Source organism: Bicyclus anynana, chromosome 11 (assembly GCF_947172395.1).
Source record: "Bicyclus anynana chromosome 11, ilBicAnyn1.1, whole genome shotgun sequence".
Taxonomy (NCBI): Eukaryota; Metazoa; Arthropoda; class Insecta; order Lepidoptera; family Nymphalidae; genus Bicyclus; species Bicyclus anynana.
Genome location: NC_069093.1, coordinates 13,212,722 through 13,232,184, shown reverse-complemented (window position 1 = coordinate 13,232,184; position 19,463 = coordinate 13,212,722). Strand labels below are relative to the sequence as shown.

The following is a 19,463-nucleotide window of genomic DNA, read 5'->3' as shown; positions in this document are numbered from 1 at the left end:
AATACATAGTCAAATACTCTCAACAAGGATAATACCGGATTCAAAGAATAGATCACCGAGAGGTGGTTCAATCCCCGGTCGCTATGGTGGTAACAAGGCCACGACCGAAGACACTACCCAGATCAGGACCAATTAAAAAAAAATCTCAATCGGCCTAACCGGTGATCGAACCCAAGACCTCCGTCATGGAAACCCACAATTGCGCCACGGAGGCCGTCAATTTATTTGTGTATGCCGCGGGGAAATATTGTACCTTCCCTCGTGTTGAGCAAACCACTTTGTATGGAAAATAAAAAACATAGGTACACAGGGTGCTCGGAAGAATTTCCCATAACTCTAGTGTTATATTCTTTACCAAAAAATAATTCAAAATGTTCAGGAAACATGTGTTCTAAAATGAATACTTTCGGAGTAAATAATATTTCTTTTGTAAATAAATTTTGCATTGCCCAGCGGAGCAGTGATAGCCCAGTGGATATGACTTTTGCCTCCGATTTCGGAGGGTGTGGGTTCGAATCCGGGGTATGCATCTCAAACTTTTCAGTTGTGTGCATTTTAAGAAATTAAACATCACGTGCCTCAAACGGTGAAGGAAAAACATCGCGAGGAAAACCACTTTGTATGGAAAATAAAAAGCATAGGTATACAGGGTGCTCGGGAATATTTCCCATAACTCTGGGGTTATATTCTATAATAAAAATGAATTCAAAATGTTCACGGAACATGTGTTCTAAAATACTTTCGAAGTAAATAATATTTCTTTTGTAAATAAATTTTGCATCGATAGCCCAGCGGAGCAGTGATAGCCCAGTGGATATGACTTTTGCCTCCGATTCCGGAGGGTGTGGGTTCGAATCCGGGGTATGCATCTCCAACTTTGCAGTTGTGTGCATTTTAAGAAATTAAACATCATGTGCCTCAAACGGTGAAGGAAAAACATCGCGAGGAAAACCACTTTGTATGGAAAATAAAAAGCATAGGTATACAGGATGCTCGGAAGAATTTCCCATAACTCTAGTGTTATATTCTTTACCAAAAAATAATTCAAAATGTTCAGGAAACATGTGTTCTAAAATGAATACTTTCGGAGTAAATAATATTTCTTTTGTAAATAAATTTTGCATTGCCCAGCGGAGCAGTGATAGCCCAGTGGATATGACTTTTGCCTCCGATTTCGGAGGGTGTGGGTTCGAATCCGGGGTATGCATCTCCAACTTTGCAGTTGTGTGCATTTTAAGAAATTAAACATCACGTGCCTCAAACGGTGAAGGTAAAACATCGCGAGGAAAACCGAGAATTTTCTTAATTCTCTGCGTATGTGAAGTCTGCTAATCCTCATTGGGCCAGCGTAGTGGACAATTCCCTAGACAAAACCCTTGTAATTACGTGAAATACTCTCCAGCATTCTGTATAAGACGAGAATAAGTGGTCTCGTCAATACCTTGAAGTTATGGGAAATACTCTCCAACATCCTGTATAAGACGAGAATAAGTGGTCTCGTCAACACCTTGAAGTTATGGGAAATACTCTCCAGCACCCTGTATAAAACGAGTATAAGTGGTCTTGTCAACACTTTGAAGTTATGGGAAATACTCTCCAGCACCCTGTATATAACGAGTAAATAACGTCGCATCCAAAACATAGCGGCATCTTTATTCGTAAAGAAGTTCATTGTAGCAAAAATCGCTATTTTCCGCACGTGATCCGAATCTCTGGGGACATGTTCCGAAATGTCAGCCTTTTGCGACTTTTTTATATATTGCTGCTACAATACAGTTGTTATGGGCTTTGGCGATAGTGCTTTTTTGCGTGGAGAGAGCATTTTTATATTCTTTTGTTTTATTCTGATGCTCACATTTTAGTACCTTTTTGACGTGACAACGTCTTATAATTCGATCGAGCCTGCACACCCGAAAAGAGATGACGTCATGCGTCGTTCCCTCACTGTAGGGTTGCCAACTTTTTTACAAGAAATAAAATATATTCTGGTGTATGAAGACTATTAAACAGTATTTTTGAAAAGCGAACAGTATTTTATTATAATTTAATTTCAATTATGTACCTATATTTATATGTCGATCTTAATTGTATTTAATTTATTTGTAACAATTATAACATTGTAAGTAAATAATATTACTTAAACAGTGCTTTATAAAATTGTAAAATTTGCACACCATGTTAATGGTAATACACTGTGACTTAAGTATACTTGTAAAACGCAATTTGTATACGTGTATAAGGCAAATAAAATTTCATTTCATTTCTTGGTTATACGATAAGATCATCATTATTATCAATCCATATTCGGCTCACTGCTGAGCTGGAGTCTCCTCTCAGAATGAGAGGGATTAGCCAATAATCCACCACGCTGCCCAATGCGGATTGGCAGACTTCACACACGCAGAGAATTAAGAAAATTCCCAGGTATGCAGGTTTCATCACGATGTTTTTCCTTCACCGTTTGAGATACGTGATATTTAATTTCTTAAAATGCACACAACTGATAAGTAAGGATTCGAACAGACACCCTCCGGAATCGGAGGCAGAGGTCATATCTACTGGGCTATCACGGCTTAGACGATGAGATGCCTATCCATTGTTTACAATTGCCAATTCGTATATTGTTACAAAAAATATCATATAACGCCGTATTATGGAAATTTCTTTTGTCGCACGATGGACGAATTGTCATTCTGTTACATTCCATTACACAATAAAATTAGGGCGTTGTAATCGATAGCAGTTCACAGTACAAAAGCGTCGTGACTATAATGTTTTTTTCAACTAGAGGACTCGCGCAACTTCGTCCGCCTGAAATTAGGGTTTTCAGGATGGATTATGACGAGAAAAAGTAGCCAAAGTGTTTATCCAAAATATATACTAAATCCAATGATAATTTTATACTTTAGATCGGTTATGTCCCTACAAAATCACAACAAAAAGTGATCTGAACAATAGGCTACAAGACTGAGCGCACACATGCACAATTTTTAATTTCATTATTTATTTATTTTTATATACTTTTTCCTGAACACATTGTAGACGATATTTAGGTATTATTTGTTTAAATAACGTTCCTTGTTAACCACAACTGACATTGAGATGTGGAAATTTCCTCTTTTGAGCTCTTATGACCTAGTAACACATCTAACAGTATTTAACATCATTGACTAAATCTACGTATAGTATAAAAAAGAAACCCTAAATGTGTTGCTAAGCGCAAATATCGAGAGCGGCTGAACCGATTTGGCTAATTATTTTTTTTACAATATTCCTTGAAGTACGACGATGGTTTTTACGGAGAGTTTTTTTTAGGGTAGGGTAGGGGTAAGTCAAAGCGAAGCTTGACCGGGCCTGCTAGTAAAATATAATTATATCTTAATTGAGAAAGAATACAACTTAACCTAACTTATCCTAATAACTAAAAATCATGCCCATGGCGGTAAGAAAACTGGATGGCTGCATTTCCACGTTGGACAGCCAGGTCGATCATTTCTCCATTAACAGTTTTAACCAAATCGGTTCAGTAGTTGCGGCGTAATAGAATAGGGTAGGGGTAGGATTAGGGTAGGGTTAGGGTTAGGGTAGGGGTAGGGGTAGGGTAGGGGTAGGGGTAGGGTAGGGTTATGGTAGGGGTAGGGTAGGGGTAGGGTAGGGGCAGGGTAAGGGTAGGGTAGGGGTGGGCGTAAGACAAAAGAAGCTTGACCGAGTCCGCTAGTATTTGTATAGATATACAGTTCTAAGAAAAAGAACCTCCCCTTTGGAAGGCTATTTAGAAGTAACAATTTCCACAACTTTGAAATGGTAATTCTAAAGGTGTAAAACATCCTGTGTAATGCAAACTGAATTAAATATCAGATTCAGTTCAAATCGCTTCGACTGAATTCTCGAGTAGTGCTCCTAGCGGACGACAGTACCATTCCATACGACCAATTTTTTTCTATTGCCTTAACTTTTTAGATCTGTTAATATACAGGGTGTTTCAAGTAATCAAATTTCAAGTTTTTCAACTGCAAAGTGAGTTTTTTCAAAAAAAAAAACCGGTCTTATTATTTTTTCATGTTAAACGATTTTTTTGTATGTACTTTTAACGGTCACATTGAAAAAATGTACCAGGCAAACTTTTACAGGCAAGCTTAAAAACATGTGTATTTAATACGGAATTACGGATTTTAAAGATATAAGACATTATTTTCAAATACTTCGTCGCAATTACTATTGTCGTTTCGAAAGGGGTTGATTATTGTAAAAATCGTTACTTGTTAAAATTTCGGCTAGCATATATGTGTTATTTTACGAGTAGTAGCAGTTGATGTCACCTTGTAAAGTATGTCGTAATATTTACGGGACATCCTGTATATACCTACAACTCAGACTAATTACATATGGACTAGTATCGCACCCAAATTCACGAACAAAATTGTCTGTCATTGTTAAATTGTATATTATACAAACATATCGAAGCCCAGCTGAAACTACTGAAGATAGCAAGTTGAAAGGAATGTAGTTCTCTTTGCGAGATTAGCACTAACTAACAAACCATAGCATAACCATAGATATGCTCATAAACCTATAGGATAAATACAACAGAAGTTAAAGGCATACAATTTTAAATAACTCCAGTATAATTTCTACTTCACAGGACCGATAGTAGTTTTTAATTTCGCTATACGTTGGAGTATGTCCAAGGATTACATTGCATTACGTAACCAGTTCGCGTTCGTATCTCTCCGGTAAAAGAGAACTTTTCTCGGAAACTCTTCAAACTTAAATACGAGTTACCAAACAAGGGTATCTACTTTGACACAGAAATTCAGATACTCTTGTATAGTCTTAAATATAATACTTAAGAAGAAATTAAAGCTATACTCTTTAAAACACCTGAAATTTCGATACTTTTGTATTGAAAGGTTACAGAAGATATCTAAGAAAGGTAAGACAATTTCATCACTCAAAACGCGAGTGATAAATAACATCGTTAAAAAGTTATTTTGTTTTTAAAAAAAGGTCTTCTTTTTCTGTACATTAATTTTATTAGAAAAATGTGTAAATAATTATTAAATAAACTTATCATTTATAATACAATATAGAACATATTATTAACTCATCTACTATTGGAACTAAGTTCCTTATCGCGCGTTGCGGAAGGGGGCTAGACGGAAAAAATTAAGACCAAAAGTTGTAACGACACTTTTTGCTATAGTTGTAAGCCGTGCAGCGTTCGCGTGTCTGTCTCTCTCTCATAAAAAGCAAGCCAGTTATTTTCGTTTCGTCTTTCTATTGCACATTGAACAGTGATGGTGTCGAGAATTTAACAAATATAATGTAAAATTTGCGACACCATAAAAAAATATTATTATAACTTAATAAAAATAAAAAGTTATTACAATTCCTTCATTCCATCCGGGTGTCCCTTGACACCTCTCGAGTTTTTTTCAGAAATTTTACATAATTCTACAAAGATGCTACACGTTTAAAGGAAAAGTCTGTCATCGTGTGAGAGGACAAATATCTACCAAGTAGTATACTTACTACTTAGCAGGTGCTGTTTGAAAATATAAATTAAATATTGGATAGAAGCAGGCGTTACTTTGCGGAAGTTCATCATGATTATATAATGATTTATTTATTTTGCTATCATCCGCGAAAAGTCGACGAACCCATGCGACAATGCAAAGTCAATCTTTGCAATTGCACGTTGTAGAGTCAACATCTCCTGAGGATGCTCCGGTTTCGGGGTGAAACGTACGTAGAGAGTACTTTGTCGGACCTGGGTGACGTTGTCGCATGGGTTCGTCGACTTTTCGCGGATGATAGCAAAATAAATAAATCATTATATAATATAAATTAAATTCAAATTAGGTACATAGTTATGTGCGAAAGTAAATCGTCTCTTTTCACAAATCTTTGTCATTTTCATAACTCAATTCTCGGAAGAATTTTCGCAATTTCTAACGTAATTTCCGCACTGAGTCACATCGCGTGCAAAAGTGAACAATATTCAAGGTTAGAAGCGAAAGGTTTATTTCGCTACAATCTTATAATGTTAATATTATGCATTAACTGTAAGGCGAAATAGTTACCCCTAAAGCGAATGATTTTAGAAGAAAAAAGAGGTAGATAGGAAACAAACCACATTTGATGTTTACAACTGGTGTAGTTAAAGATATTCGTGAAGGAATTTTTGACGGCCTCCGTGGCGCAGTGGTATGCGCAGTGGATATACATAACGGAGGTCCTGGGTTCGATCCCCGGATTGAGATTTTCTTAATTAATCCAGGTCTGGCTGGTGGGAGGCTTCGACCGTGGCTAGTTACCACCCTACCGGCAAAGACGTACCGCCAAGCGATTTAGCGTTCCGGTACGATGCCGTGTAGAAACCAAAAGGGGTGTGGATTTCATCCTACTCCTAACATGTTAGCCCGCTTCCATCTAAGACTGCATCATCACTTACCATCAGGTGAGATTGTAGTCAAGGGCTAACTTGTAAAGAATAAAAAATAAAATAAAAAGATAATTTTGTGATCTACAATTTTATTTTAGGCATATCTCTGATTATTTACTTACCGTTTTGCTGAAAATCGCGAAAATCTCATTTTTTTGACCTTGACCTTGAATAAAAAATTTTCCTTACAGGGGAAATATGGGAACTTTCAAATTTTATTTTTAATCATATTTTAAACAATCTTACTGATTTTCAGCTGGTTGGGAATTTATGTCTAATTTCTTTGTATTGATTCTGCAACGTTGTCAACGGTGCGATGATTGTGCGGCGACTAAGCTCTGTTGGCGTATTCACTATTTTGGTCTTTATTATCAATTTATTGAAATAAACAGAGTCACACAGCGGGCGATGGAACGAGCTATGTTAGGAGTATCTCTGCGTGATCGACTCAGAAATGAGGAGATCCGCAGAAGAACCAAAGTTACCGACAAGCTCAACGAGTTGCGAAGCTAAAGTGGCAATGGGCGGGGCACATAGTTCGAAGAGCCGATGGACGTTGGGGTCACAAAGTGCTGGAATGGCGACCCCGCAGTAGGAAGCGCAGTGTTGGCCGACCCCCCATCAGGTGGACTGACGACATCAAGCGAGTCGCAGGGATTCGCTGGATGAAGGCGGCTCAGTATCGTGATGTTTGGCAGTCCCTACCAAAGGCCTATGTCCTGCAGTAGACGTCCATCGGCTGATATGATGATGATTGAAATAAACATCAAATCAATTGACAAAATGTCATTTACATACTGTGTGATATCCACTAGTAGTCATTTTACATACATTTATATTAATAGATTTTGACATACACGTAGAATCTCATACCTATATAGGTAGCTAGCATACGTCAAAGATAGTGAATAAGCAGGTTTGCTAATTAGCATAGTCTCAACCTGCCACTTGCGGTCCGCGTATAACCTATCTACTTCTTTTTTTCTCCTACATTGCCTTTAGCTGAAAAAACGAAATTGCAATACAAGTAAATGAATACATAAACCATGTTTCAGACAATACTACGACGCCACGGAAAATATCGTAAAAGTAAGTGCGCTATTACAGTGAAGGTCAAGGAAGCAATCTGCCGGTGGCGGTATAAAACAATGCTTTCTTTAATCAGGGTGTATCTGACCTTCGGTTTGCACTCGGCAATCACTGTAGTATATCACTGCGCCAATACTTTTCTTTCTTTGGCCTATAGCCATGTGGTGTGACTCTTTCTACAAACGCTTCGAAAATTAAAAATGTATGGGAATGACATTCAATAAAGAAAGGTCATGTGATTAAGTTATTGATGTTAACATTATGCATAAAATGTGAAGCGAAACATAATAGTTTTACCGCTTTAGCTGTAAAAACGAAATTGCAATACAAGTAAATGAATACATAAACCAAAACAATGTACTTTCCTTGACCTGTAGCCATGGTTTGTGACTCTACAAAGGCTTAAAAATTAAAAATATATGGGAATGACATTCGTTACAACGACAGGTCATGTGATCAAGTTATTGATCGGATCTGTCATTCCCATGCATTTTATTAGTTTTCGAACCGATAGCGTTCGTAGAAAGAGAATCGACGTGCAAACATGGCTATACTTAGGTAACTATTGTATTGTTAAAGGAGATGGTCCATTTCAGGTGCAGTCTTGTACCCCGTATCATTAAAATTTAAAAAATACAAGGATTTTATTAAAATCTTAATAAGTGAATCAATCTAACGAAATAAAAAGAAATAAATAAAATTAAAACCATTTTATCAAGATGGCGCCCTTAAAACAACTATTTCATGACAATTGACACCAAACGTCAAATCGACTACTGCAATGAAAAAGTCATCAACCCGCCATATTAGTGTTGCATTTCTTGGGAGAGAATAAATATTATTTCGAAAGAAGTGAAGTAAATTCGTAGATTTGTATAATCAAAAATAGTAAAAAAATATTTTCTTTTATTTCCGTCAGGGTACAGTGAGTAATCCTGGGCTCCATATTTTATAGTTTTATACTTTTTAGTAAGTAGTCCTTTTTGTTTTTTTTGTAGCCTTCAGACAGATTGATCAAGTCTTATATTGCGTGCAAAACAAAATATAATGTGTCAAGGTTAATTCTTGAAATAGTATCGCTTATTGTCCGTAATGTTAATAATATGCAAAAACTTCCAAAGCATGCCATAACATATTTCTCATAATAGGCTTACGGCGAAAACTTTTCTTAGTCATAACGCTAATACTGTACATTGTAGGGTACATATTAGACCAGGCGCTTTTAGGTATTGAGTGTACATAATTCGAGGACAAGCAAGCAATCAAACAATAAAACAAATACAAAGCATATTTGTTCAGTCTATATACTCGTCACCAAAAGGAGTAAGGGTGTAACAAAAGAATGAACCAACAAACCTCCTGGCAACATACAGAATCGTAATCTTTGCATGCTTTTCTGAGTTCAAAACTGTAAACAGAAAGCGGTCCTCGAATTTTGCACACTCACATCCTCATAGCGCCTCGTCTATACGACGGCGCGCTACGCTTCTACGTACCGCTGAAGTAGCGTAGAGTCAGCGTAGTGTGAACAAATAATAGTTTGTTCTACGTACACTAGAAATGAAAATGAATCTGCTGTCAGCGGCTGCGACTTTCCAGATAGGTATATTAAAGATTGCGTTAGTCGTTTGTCGGTTCGGTCGTGTTTTAATTGAAGATAGTTTTATATTAATAGAAAAAAAAACATAGACTCGAATTGAGAGCCCTCCTTTTTTTGAAGTCGGTTAAAAAGACAGAATTCTTGTAGAATTTTAACGAAGTTTTACTTTTAAACTCATGTTACAATTTAATTTACCTTGTGGCAGTATACAAAAGTACACCTGCCGTTGATAATAATATATTCTGACAGGCCAGGCTAACTCGATTGGACGGATGTAGAATAAGTTCATCTAGAACAGCGACGGCGTGAAACACTATACTTATTTCAATGTTAGACTACTTTGAATTTAACATTTTGGCGCCACTAGAATGACTTTCACACGTCAAAGTACTTTCACATTATTTTGTTTTTTAATTTCTTGGTTAGTTAATAAATTTCGGCTTTGAAATGTTCGTGTCTCTGCTATATTAATTTACTGTTTAGTCCCTGTTCTGCTGTCAAAGCACATTAAGGTGCTGACAGACTTGAACATTCACTTGTAATGAGCATTCGTGCAAATGTTACAGCACAGATTACATCACAGAAATACGAGAACATTTTAGCGAGCATTCTTTCGAGCAGATGTGCTAGATCGAATCGAGCGTTCGCTAGAATTCTCAAGATGTTCGTAGATCTATTTGGTTCTATGCTTGGCTCAGCTAATTGTTCAGTTCGTCAAATATAAAAACGATATTCTTTTACAAGTGAATGTTCTATTAGCACTTTTATATGCAACTGTTTCATAATATTCTATTAATGGAAAAAAAATCAAAATCCTATTTTAAATAGACGAGAAAAAAGTGGCTTCACAAAACCGTGTCGTTAATAAATCTCGTAAACAAAAATCTTTTCACTGGCGAGCGATGGCATCACATTTTTCACTTTAAACATTTTAGCTTTCCAAATGATCCGTGGACACTGATTAATGACTTCGCTCTTCCGACGGTGTGGATTTATAAAACTGCTTACAAAAGTCGAATGAAAAAAGGTTTTGTGTTGCTAAAAAGGTAAAGATATCAAATAATGCTTAGTAAGATGTTCTTTGTTTGTGATGTTTCAATTAGTAATGTGAGTGGTCTGGTAAGAGTAATCATACGAAGACGGACGGTTTTTAGAGTGGTTTTGAAGAGCATTGTTATTATGCACATAGCTCTATAAAGTTCAATGGGCAATGCGCGCGCGACTATTTCGAATTTACGTCTGCAAATGAGGCAAAATTTCGAATTTTGGCACTTTTGATATGATAGTTATAAATATTTTTTAGCACCGATTTACAAGGTTTTGTACTGTGTTAGAGACGTTGCTCCCACGACACGTGCTCCCAGTGCTCTGTCATGATGACGTCACTAGTGTGCGTACCTTCACGACTTTCTCGTCGAGCAGCCAGTGCAGCGCCGTGTTGGAGGCGTTGGCGAGCGCGGCGAGTGCGGCGCGCTCCCACGACACGTGCTCCCAGTGCTCTGTCATGATGGCAGCGCACAGCATTGCTGTTGAGCAGCTGGAACAAAATATAGGGTTAATGCACAGTTTAGTCAAAGTCAACCTTATTTGATGAACAATAGATTCATTCATTTGATTAGAGTTTATTGTTATAAATCAATACCCATCAAAACTATGTAAAATGGTGCCAAATCTCGCATTCATCAAAGTTGCGAGATCTAATGCTTCGTCGAGTAGCTATTAGGTACTTTTGGCGTGAATCAACATAACGTATTTTTATTAAGTAACTTAAATAAAATAATAAGCAGTCATTAATTTCGCCAGATCTATAATTATTATTATAAAGCTGAAGAGTTTGTTTGATTGAACGCGATAATTTCAGGAACTACTGGTCCGATTTGAAAAATTCTTTTAGTGTTAGATAGCCCATTTAACGAAGAAGGCTATATATTATCCCCGTATTCTTACGGGAACGGGAACCACGCGGGTTAAACCGCTCGGCGTCAGCTAGTTATAGAATATAACTTACAAGAGTAAATTCTCTACCTACTACTCAAAAGGAATATATTAATATACATTGTATCGTCTGTATCTTATATACTCGTATAATATATATATTTTTCATATATTTGTAAATGTAAGAAGTACTGACAACTTTTAATACGCTACGGGGTAAGTAAATGTTTGTGTAAAATATTACAGCTAATATTTTCTCGCGAGGTTCAGTGCACTTTAGTCGCCTCACACGTTTCAGCGCAAAACTACATCCATACATAATCTAGTCTCGGCGAAGATAATAACTATTATCATAACTTTAGCTTCAAAGAACAAAGTGTAATTTTCTCGTAGAATAATATGAAATATTCTGTTTCCAAGTACTAATACTAATACTAAAACAAGTCTGTACGAATACAAATTGAAGATACTTATTTGAAAAAATACTACACAATAGCCAAAAATACAACACAAATATATTTAGGCTATTCTTATATATTTTTTTATTCTTTACAAGTTAGCCCTTGACTACAATCTCACTTGATAACTAGTTAAAACGCGCTAACTTGTTAGGAGGATGAAAATCCACACTCCTTTCGGTTTCTACACGATATCATACCGGAACGCTACATCGCTTGATGGTATTTCTTTGCTGGTAGGGTGGTAACTAGCCACGGCCGAAGCCTCCCACCAACCAGACCGATTAAGAAAATCTCAGTCTGCCGGGGATCGAACCCTCCGTTTGTAAATCCACCGCGCATACCACTGCGCCACGGAGGCCGTCAAAAAAAGATACGAGACTAAAAAAACATGGTATCGTTATTGTATCCGAAATTTTTAAATTGATTGAATCAAAACAAGTAAAGATAAATTGCAAAACATGCGTAATCGTTAAATCCGTAAAACAACATGCAGTCGCGAATAAAGCGGTTTTGCCAACTCGTTGTAAACATACCTTTGCTATGCATGCATGTTTAGATTGGGATTATAGAGGATTTTACAGATGAATACGCAGATTTTAGGATCAACTTTATTAACATTAAATATGTTTCAACATTTCAATCGATTTTCATTTCAATTTCAAAATAACTATGTTTTCCAAGTGCATAAAGTATATAGGTAGGTTCAAAGTCACTCAGCTGGCGATGGAGCGAGCTATGCTTGGGGTATCTCTGCGTGATCGAATCAGAAATGAGGAGATCCGCAGACGAACTAAAGTCACTGATATAGCTCAACGAGTTGCGAATCTGAAGTGGGGTACATAGTTCGAAGAGCCGATGGGCGTTGGGGTCCCAAGGTGCTGGAATGACGACCCCGCACCGGAAAGCGCAGTGTTGGTCGACCCCCCACTAGGTGGACCGAAGACATCAAGCGGGTTGCAGGGAGTCGCTGGATGCTGGTAACTCAAGACCGTTTTGTTTGAAAGTCCATGCAAGAGGCCTATGACCAGTTGTGGACTTCCATCGGCTGATAATGATGATGATGATGATAAAGTATATATACGAAACCAAAACACAATTTTTTTTTAAATTTGTAGTCTGTCTGTCTGTTTATTTGTCCGGGTTATTATTTAATAAGACTGAAACATAGATGAGGATATGAGCAACATATAGGTTATTTTTATCGAAGAAAAAGTCATGGTTCCCGTGGGCGTTTTACACAGACAAAGTCGGGACAATACGTACATTACCACCTAAGTAAGCATAGCTTGTTATGGGTATGGGTGGATTTTTAAATCTATACTAGTATTATAAAGCTGAAGAGTTTGTTTGTTTGAACACGCTAATCTCAGGAAAAATTCTTTCAGTGTTAGATAGCCCATTAATTGACCAAGGCTATAGGCTATATATTACGCCCGTAGTCCAACGAGAACGGGAACCAAGCGTGTGAAACCGCGCGGCGTCAGCTAGTATAATATACGAATAAACAACCCGCCTGGGATGTTCGTAGCAAAATCGTAGACCATCTACGAAACCAAATCTCCGCACTTTTATTCACGTTCAATTTAAATATTTTATTAACCGACTTCAAAAAGGAGGAGGTTCTCAATTCGGTCGGTATTTTTTTTTTTTTTTTTTTTTTTTATGTATGTACACCGATTACTCAAAGACGCCTGGACCGATTTCAAAAATTCTTTTTTTGTTTGAAACGGTATAGTCCCCATTTGGTCCCATTGCCATCATGACATGATCTGATGATGGAATCCTGGAGAAATTGAGGGGAACTTTCGAAAATTATATCGGTGTCTAGTGTGTTCGTGAACTTTTCCATTTAGTGCCTTTAAGAAATACAAAATTATGAAGGTTTAAAATCGATCTGATGATGGAGTCATAAAACAGACGAGGGAACTCCTTGGCGATTTACAGCAGTTACCTTGTGTTTGGGCTTGATTAATTTGTCTTAATGAGAACTTTCCACATAGATAGGTTGTGACTGTCATTTAGGGGTTTGGTGATGAAGACCAAGGACAATTAAGGGAACTCCTTAACAGTTAACAGTAACTACCTTGTGTTTGGCCTTGATTAATTCGTATTGCAGAGAACTTTCTACCTAGATGAGTTGTGTCTGTTATTAGGGGTCTGATGATGAAGACCAAGGTCAATGAAGGGAACCCCTTGACGGTTTACGGTAGCTACCTTGTGCTTGGGCTTGATTAATTTGTATTGCTGAGAATTTTGTACCAAGATGGGTTGTGACTGTCATTAGGAGTCTGATGTATTCGTTTGAGATGAAATTTTACACTAAAAATTGAAAAATAATAAAAATTTTAATAAAAAAAATACAACCGACTTCAAAACCTAAAAACGTACCCACTAAACTAAAAAGCGAAAAATAACATCATAATATGTTCTACCTGCTGATCAGTATGAAGTCGGTGCTTAGCCGGTGTTGTCTTAATTTAAGCCATTTCTGACAGGACCACATGAAACAAAATTGTCTGCAAAATAAAGATATGCTCACAAGGCTTGAATTAATACATCACCTGCTTAGCACCGCCTTCATACTGATCAGCAGGTAGAACATATTATGATGTTATTTTTCGCTTTTTAGTTTAGTGGGTACGTTTTTAGGTTTTGAAGTCGGTTGTATTTTTTTTATTAAAATTTTTTAAGTACACAGCCCGTCTTCGTTGTTAGCCTATTTTAATGGCCAACTCACCAGAACCAGAACTAGGCCTTATTTAAGTCAAGCTATTCTAATGCGGGTTGGCAATGTTTGAATAATTATGACAATCACTTTCAGATGTTAATGATCTTGACCAGGGAAATACCGCTTACCGAGGCACAATTAACATCACCTACTTCTCTACTTCATGCTAAAAATTGTTAATAAATATGTTCTTCGTATAAAGAAAAGCTCAATAATACACATCAATAATACAATCAAGTCCAGAGTCTGTAGCCATGTGTCATATCAATTGTCTATCTACAAAAGCTAACGCTTCGAAAGTTAAAAATATGTATGTTAATGACAGATCCGATCGATTAATCACGTGACTTGTCGATTACAAATATGTCATTCCCATTCATTTTTAAAACTTTCGAAGCTTTTGCGGTCCTAGAAAGAAAAGCTCAGCTGCTAGAAGTGCCACATGGACACAGGCCTTACAATTTAAATTAAAGCCACGCAACCTAAAAACTGGCACTAAGCATTACACCTTGTATTCCTAAAGAATACAAAGAGTGTTTCTTAAAATCATACTTAATAATATAAACGCGAAAATTTGTATGGATGTTTGGATGTTTTTTACTCTTTAACGCCGCTACTACTGAAGCGATTTGGCTAAAATTTGGAATGGAAATAGATTTTACTCTGGATTAAGACATAGGCTACTTTTTATCCCGAAAAAAATCTATGGTTTCCCGAGATTTGCGAAAACAGATGATTTTGATGTTTTTGATGATTGTTTGTTACTCTTTCACGCCTGGACTACTGAACCGAATTAGCTGAAATTTGGTATTGAGATATATTACAGCCTGGATTAACACATATGCTACTTTCTATCCCGAAAAAAATCCAAGGTTCCCAAGGGATTTGTGAAAAACTAAATTCCACGCTGACGAAGTCGCGGGCGCTAGTAAAGTTCCTCCCCAAAAGTGTAACGAATACAAACAAACTACAAACAATAAGAATACGAATACATAAGACAATACTGTATAATTCCACGTTCACTGTGAGTGACACCTTTTCAGGAATCGTATTACAGGTCAGCGCCATTACACGAGCGTTAACTGAATTGGGAACACGACGAGATCTGACTACGCTGTGGTAATATGCTTTGCGGTGTTTCATATTCGCTTTATTATTTTGGACAGCGTTTTTATTAAGTTTCTTTATGATGCTTATTGTATTACCTTTGTTTGGAAGTATATTCTGCTATATACAGTGGTGTCACAAGGTTTTTAAAGATTATACACCGCGTAGTTTCCATTCCCGTGAAAATACGGGGATAAATAAATATAGTCACGCATAAATAAAGTGTATTTCTATTGGTATATCGGGTCAGTAGATACTGAGATTACCTCACAAACTTTCCTCTTCCTAATATTAGTTTAGATAAATAAAAAAATAAATATGCAGTGGTTTTTTAGATTTATTATAGTTTATACAATACTTTATACTTTATCTACGTAGTTTTTAATAAGTGCCTGGATTGTACACCAGCACTCAGACAGTACAACATTTGCTAGTCTATTATTAATATTATGAAGAGTGTCCTCTTTATAATATTTAATAATTACATTGATCTATTCAATGCAATAAACAGTATTCAATGCAATATTTTTTTTTTTTTATTTTTTTTTTTATTTTTATTTTTTTTTTTTATTCTTTACAAGTTAGCCCTTGACTACAATTTCACCTGATGGTAAGTGATGATGCAGTATACACATTTTTTAATTATTTCACTATTGGGAAGCTATACTATCCCCGAGTGTTATAGGCCATATTTCATCCCCGTAGAACGGAAACCACGCGGGTGAATAAATCAATAAAACGATAACTATAGGATATGAGCCGGCGTAGGGCAGCTCTAATTTTTGTTAGAAGTTAATATTATTGGGCTATTATTAGTTGAAAAGAAAGAAATTATTAGTGGAAATAAAAGACTAAATAATATATAATTATGTCTTTTATTTCAACTAATAATTTCAATAAAAATGGAAATAAAGGTAATAAAAGACAAAATTATATATTATTTTGTCTTTTATTTCCATAGTATATTAGGTACAAAAAATATTAAATAAGGCCTTATTACACAAAACGAAATGTACCTAAAATAAATGTTTTAATAACACAAGACCCTCTAATTTTCTACGACAGTATGCATCGTAAAGACCCAGCTCGCTCCACTTGTTCGAGTAAAATGGAAATCATATTGTCAAGTCAGCAAATTGTGGCTCTGCATGCTACATGAGTACATTTACCATTTGAAACGTTTGCAATTTTGAATATTACGGTTTAAAAATGCTCTGAAAGCATCGTTACATAAGTCCTACATATTTAAAAAGTCTTTTAAATTGTGAAAGATCTTTTTAAATGTATGAAAATGCTTTAAACTCGTAGATATAAGAAATGTGCTGGAGTTTTACTATTATTAAAGTAAATGTAGGTTTGTTATAATTTATTTATATTATTTAAAAAATTATATACGTTTTCCGCGATATAAATATGAAATTGATTGACAAAAGCTACACATTAATTATGTATTTCTCCTTCCATATTGAGAATCGCTTGGAAGTAAAATCCAATATTTCATAATGCCTAAAAGGTTTTAAGAAGTTAAATATCACAAGTCTCAAACGGCGAAGGAAAACCATCGTGAGGAAAACTGCATACCAGAGAATTTTCTTAATTCACTGCGTGTGTAAAGTCTGCCAATCTACATTGGGCCAGCGTAGTGTAGTATTGGCCTGACCCTCTGATTCTGAGAGGAGACTCGAGCTCAGCAGTGAGCCGTATGGCTTGATAATGATGAAAAGGTCCTAGGTCATAACATAGGACCCTTTAATCTGTTGCACAAATTATCTACAGCAAATTGACTAGCAATGGCTACCTGCTACGAAAATTGTTAAAATTGTAAGCAATGTAATTTTTTTATATTATTTGTATGCGCGATGGATTTACAACACGGAGGACCTGGGTTCGATCCCCGACTGCGCCAATTGAGATTTTCTTAATTGGTCCAGGTCTAGCTGGTGGGAGGCTTCGGCCGTGGCTAGTTACCACCCTACCGACAAAGACGTACCGCCAAGCGATTTAGCCTTACGGTACGATATCGTGTAGAAACCGAAAGGAGTGTGGTTGTCATCCTCCTCCTAACAAGTTAGCCCGCTTCCATCTAAGATTGCATCATCATTTACCATCAGGTGAGATTGTAGTCAAGGGCTAACTTGTAAATAATAAAACAATTCCTAATTGTAGTTGGCAAACTTTTTCTTTTCGGTTATGAATGGCCACAGTCGGAGTTTGTCAGATAATCAGATCAGAACTCAATTTTTACAAGCCAACTTTGAAAATATGATTTAGAATTGAACTAGAATTGATCAAACTAGGTCGAATTGAGAACAAGTCTTTTAAACAATTTGATAGAACTTCAACAATCAATCGCACAACAAAAACATTTTTTTCGGATTTTCATAATAAAGATTTTCTCTATCATAACACTTCTTTTAGATTTTTACTTTATTTGTGCTAATTGCTTCTCAAATGTAAAAAATATTAGCCAATTTAAACAAAGGCATACCTTTTCATGAAGAAGCATGGGCCACTTGTTTAGTCCTACTAATATTATAAACGCGAAAGTTTGTATGGATGTTTGGATGTATGTTTGTTTGGATGTTTGTTACTTTTTAACGCCGCTACTACTGAAGCGATTTAACTGAAATTTTTAATTGAAATAGATTTTAGTCTGGATTAACACATAGGCTACTTTTTATTCCGAAAAAATCCATGGATTCCCGAGATTTGTAAAAACTGATGATTTTGATGATATGAATGTTGTTACTCTTTCACGCCTCGACTACTGAACCGAATTTAGCTGAAATTTGGTATTGAGATATATTATGACCTGGATTAACACATAGGCTACTTTTTATCACGGAAAAATCCATGCTTCCCGAGAGATTTGTGAAAACTAAATTCCACGCGGATGAAGTCGCGGGCGTCCGCTAGTCAACTATAAATAAGTCGAAAGGTTTTTTTACGAGTACATATCCGTTCTTTTCGACTTGATTTGTGTCTATTGCTTGCCTCTCAGGCTGTCATAAAAAAGTATTGGTCGTGTAAACAAAAGACTTACTTTACATTTTTCACGAGAAAACTGCTTGTCTCTCTTACTTTATTTTTTTTCTAAATTTTTTGTAGGATGTCGTGTAAAAACCGAAAGGGATGTGGATTTTCATCCAACTCCTAACAAGTTAGCCCGCTTTTTATCTTAGATTGCATCATCACTTACCATCAGGTGAGATTGTAATCAAGGGTTAACTTGTCAAGAATTAAAATAAGACCACGCATACCTTTTTACTGAGTAGCCCGATTTTTAAGCGACTTCCAAAAAGAAAGTTCTACGTTCGGCTGCATGTATGTTTTTTTATGTATGTCCAGCGATATTTCCGTAATTTGTAGAACTATTTTATAAATTCTTTTTTGTGTTAATTCTGTTTTTATTGCACAAGCTTTCAAATGAGGTATCTGACAATTGCAGCCTCATGAAACACAAGACGTCCACTTTTCCTTAACAGTCAAAATATATTACGTCTGTTATACCTAAAGGCGTTTTTATTTCAATGGAAAATCTCATTTGCGGAAGTGGATTTGCCGGAAACATTTCTCTCCCTCCGGCGTCTTTTGAATACCAAGATATTATGAAACTTGAAACTTTTCAAGATGGAATATAAAGTGAAAACTTTTCTTTTTTTTATTTCAAAAGCGATTGAGTCTCATAAAAAGCTGCTCAATAAATTTTCAGAATAAGTAGGTAGTTAATAAACTATAAATTTTTACTTGATTAGTTTAAAAGAGTAGAAATAAAGTAAAATTTAACAAATCAACGAAAAAAAACTTGAGAAGTGTCAAAGGACACCCGGATGGTACGAAGTTCGCTATAGTTATCATGGCTATTGCTATCGCTGTAGATGTCGTTATCGCTATCGCTTTAGATATCGTTATCGCTATCGCTATCCCATCCCATCCCATTCCATCCCAATAAATTCCAGTCCATCACACTAATATTATAAAGGCGAAAGTTTGTGTGTGAGTGTGTAAGTATGTTTGTTCCTCTTTTACGGTGCGGTTACTGAAGCGATTTGGCTGAAATTAGGAATGGAAATATATTTTACTCTGGATTAACACATA

The 19,463-nt window shown here is 36.1% G+C and overlaps 1 protein-coding gene across 1 annotated transcript in view; it reads right to left on the bottom strand.

Annotated features, from left to right (window-relative positions):
* The window catches only part of LOC112050588 (uncharacterized), a 39,098-nt gene that overhangs the window by 7,240 nt on the left and 12,395 nt on the right, over nt 1-19,463 (bottom strand). The window contains exon 2 of the mRNA XM_052884383.1: nt 10,533-10,671. Coding sequence (XP_052740343.1) covers nt 10,533-10,671 — 139 coding nt within the window. The remainder of the gene's footprint in view (nt 1-10,532; nt 10,672-19,463) is intronic.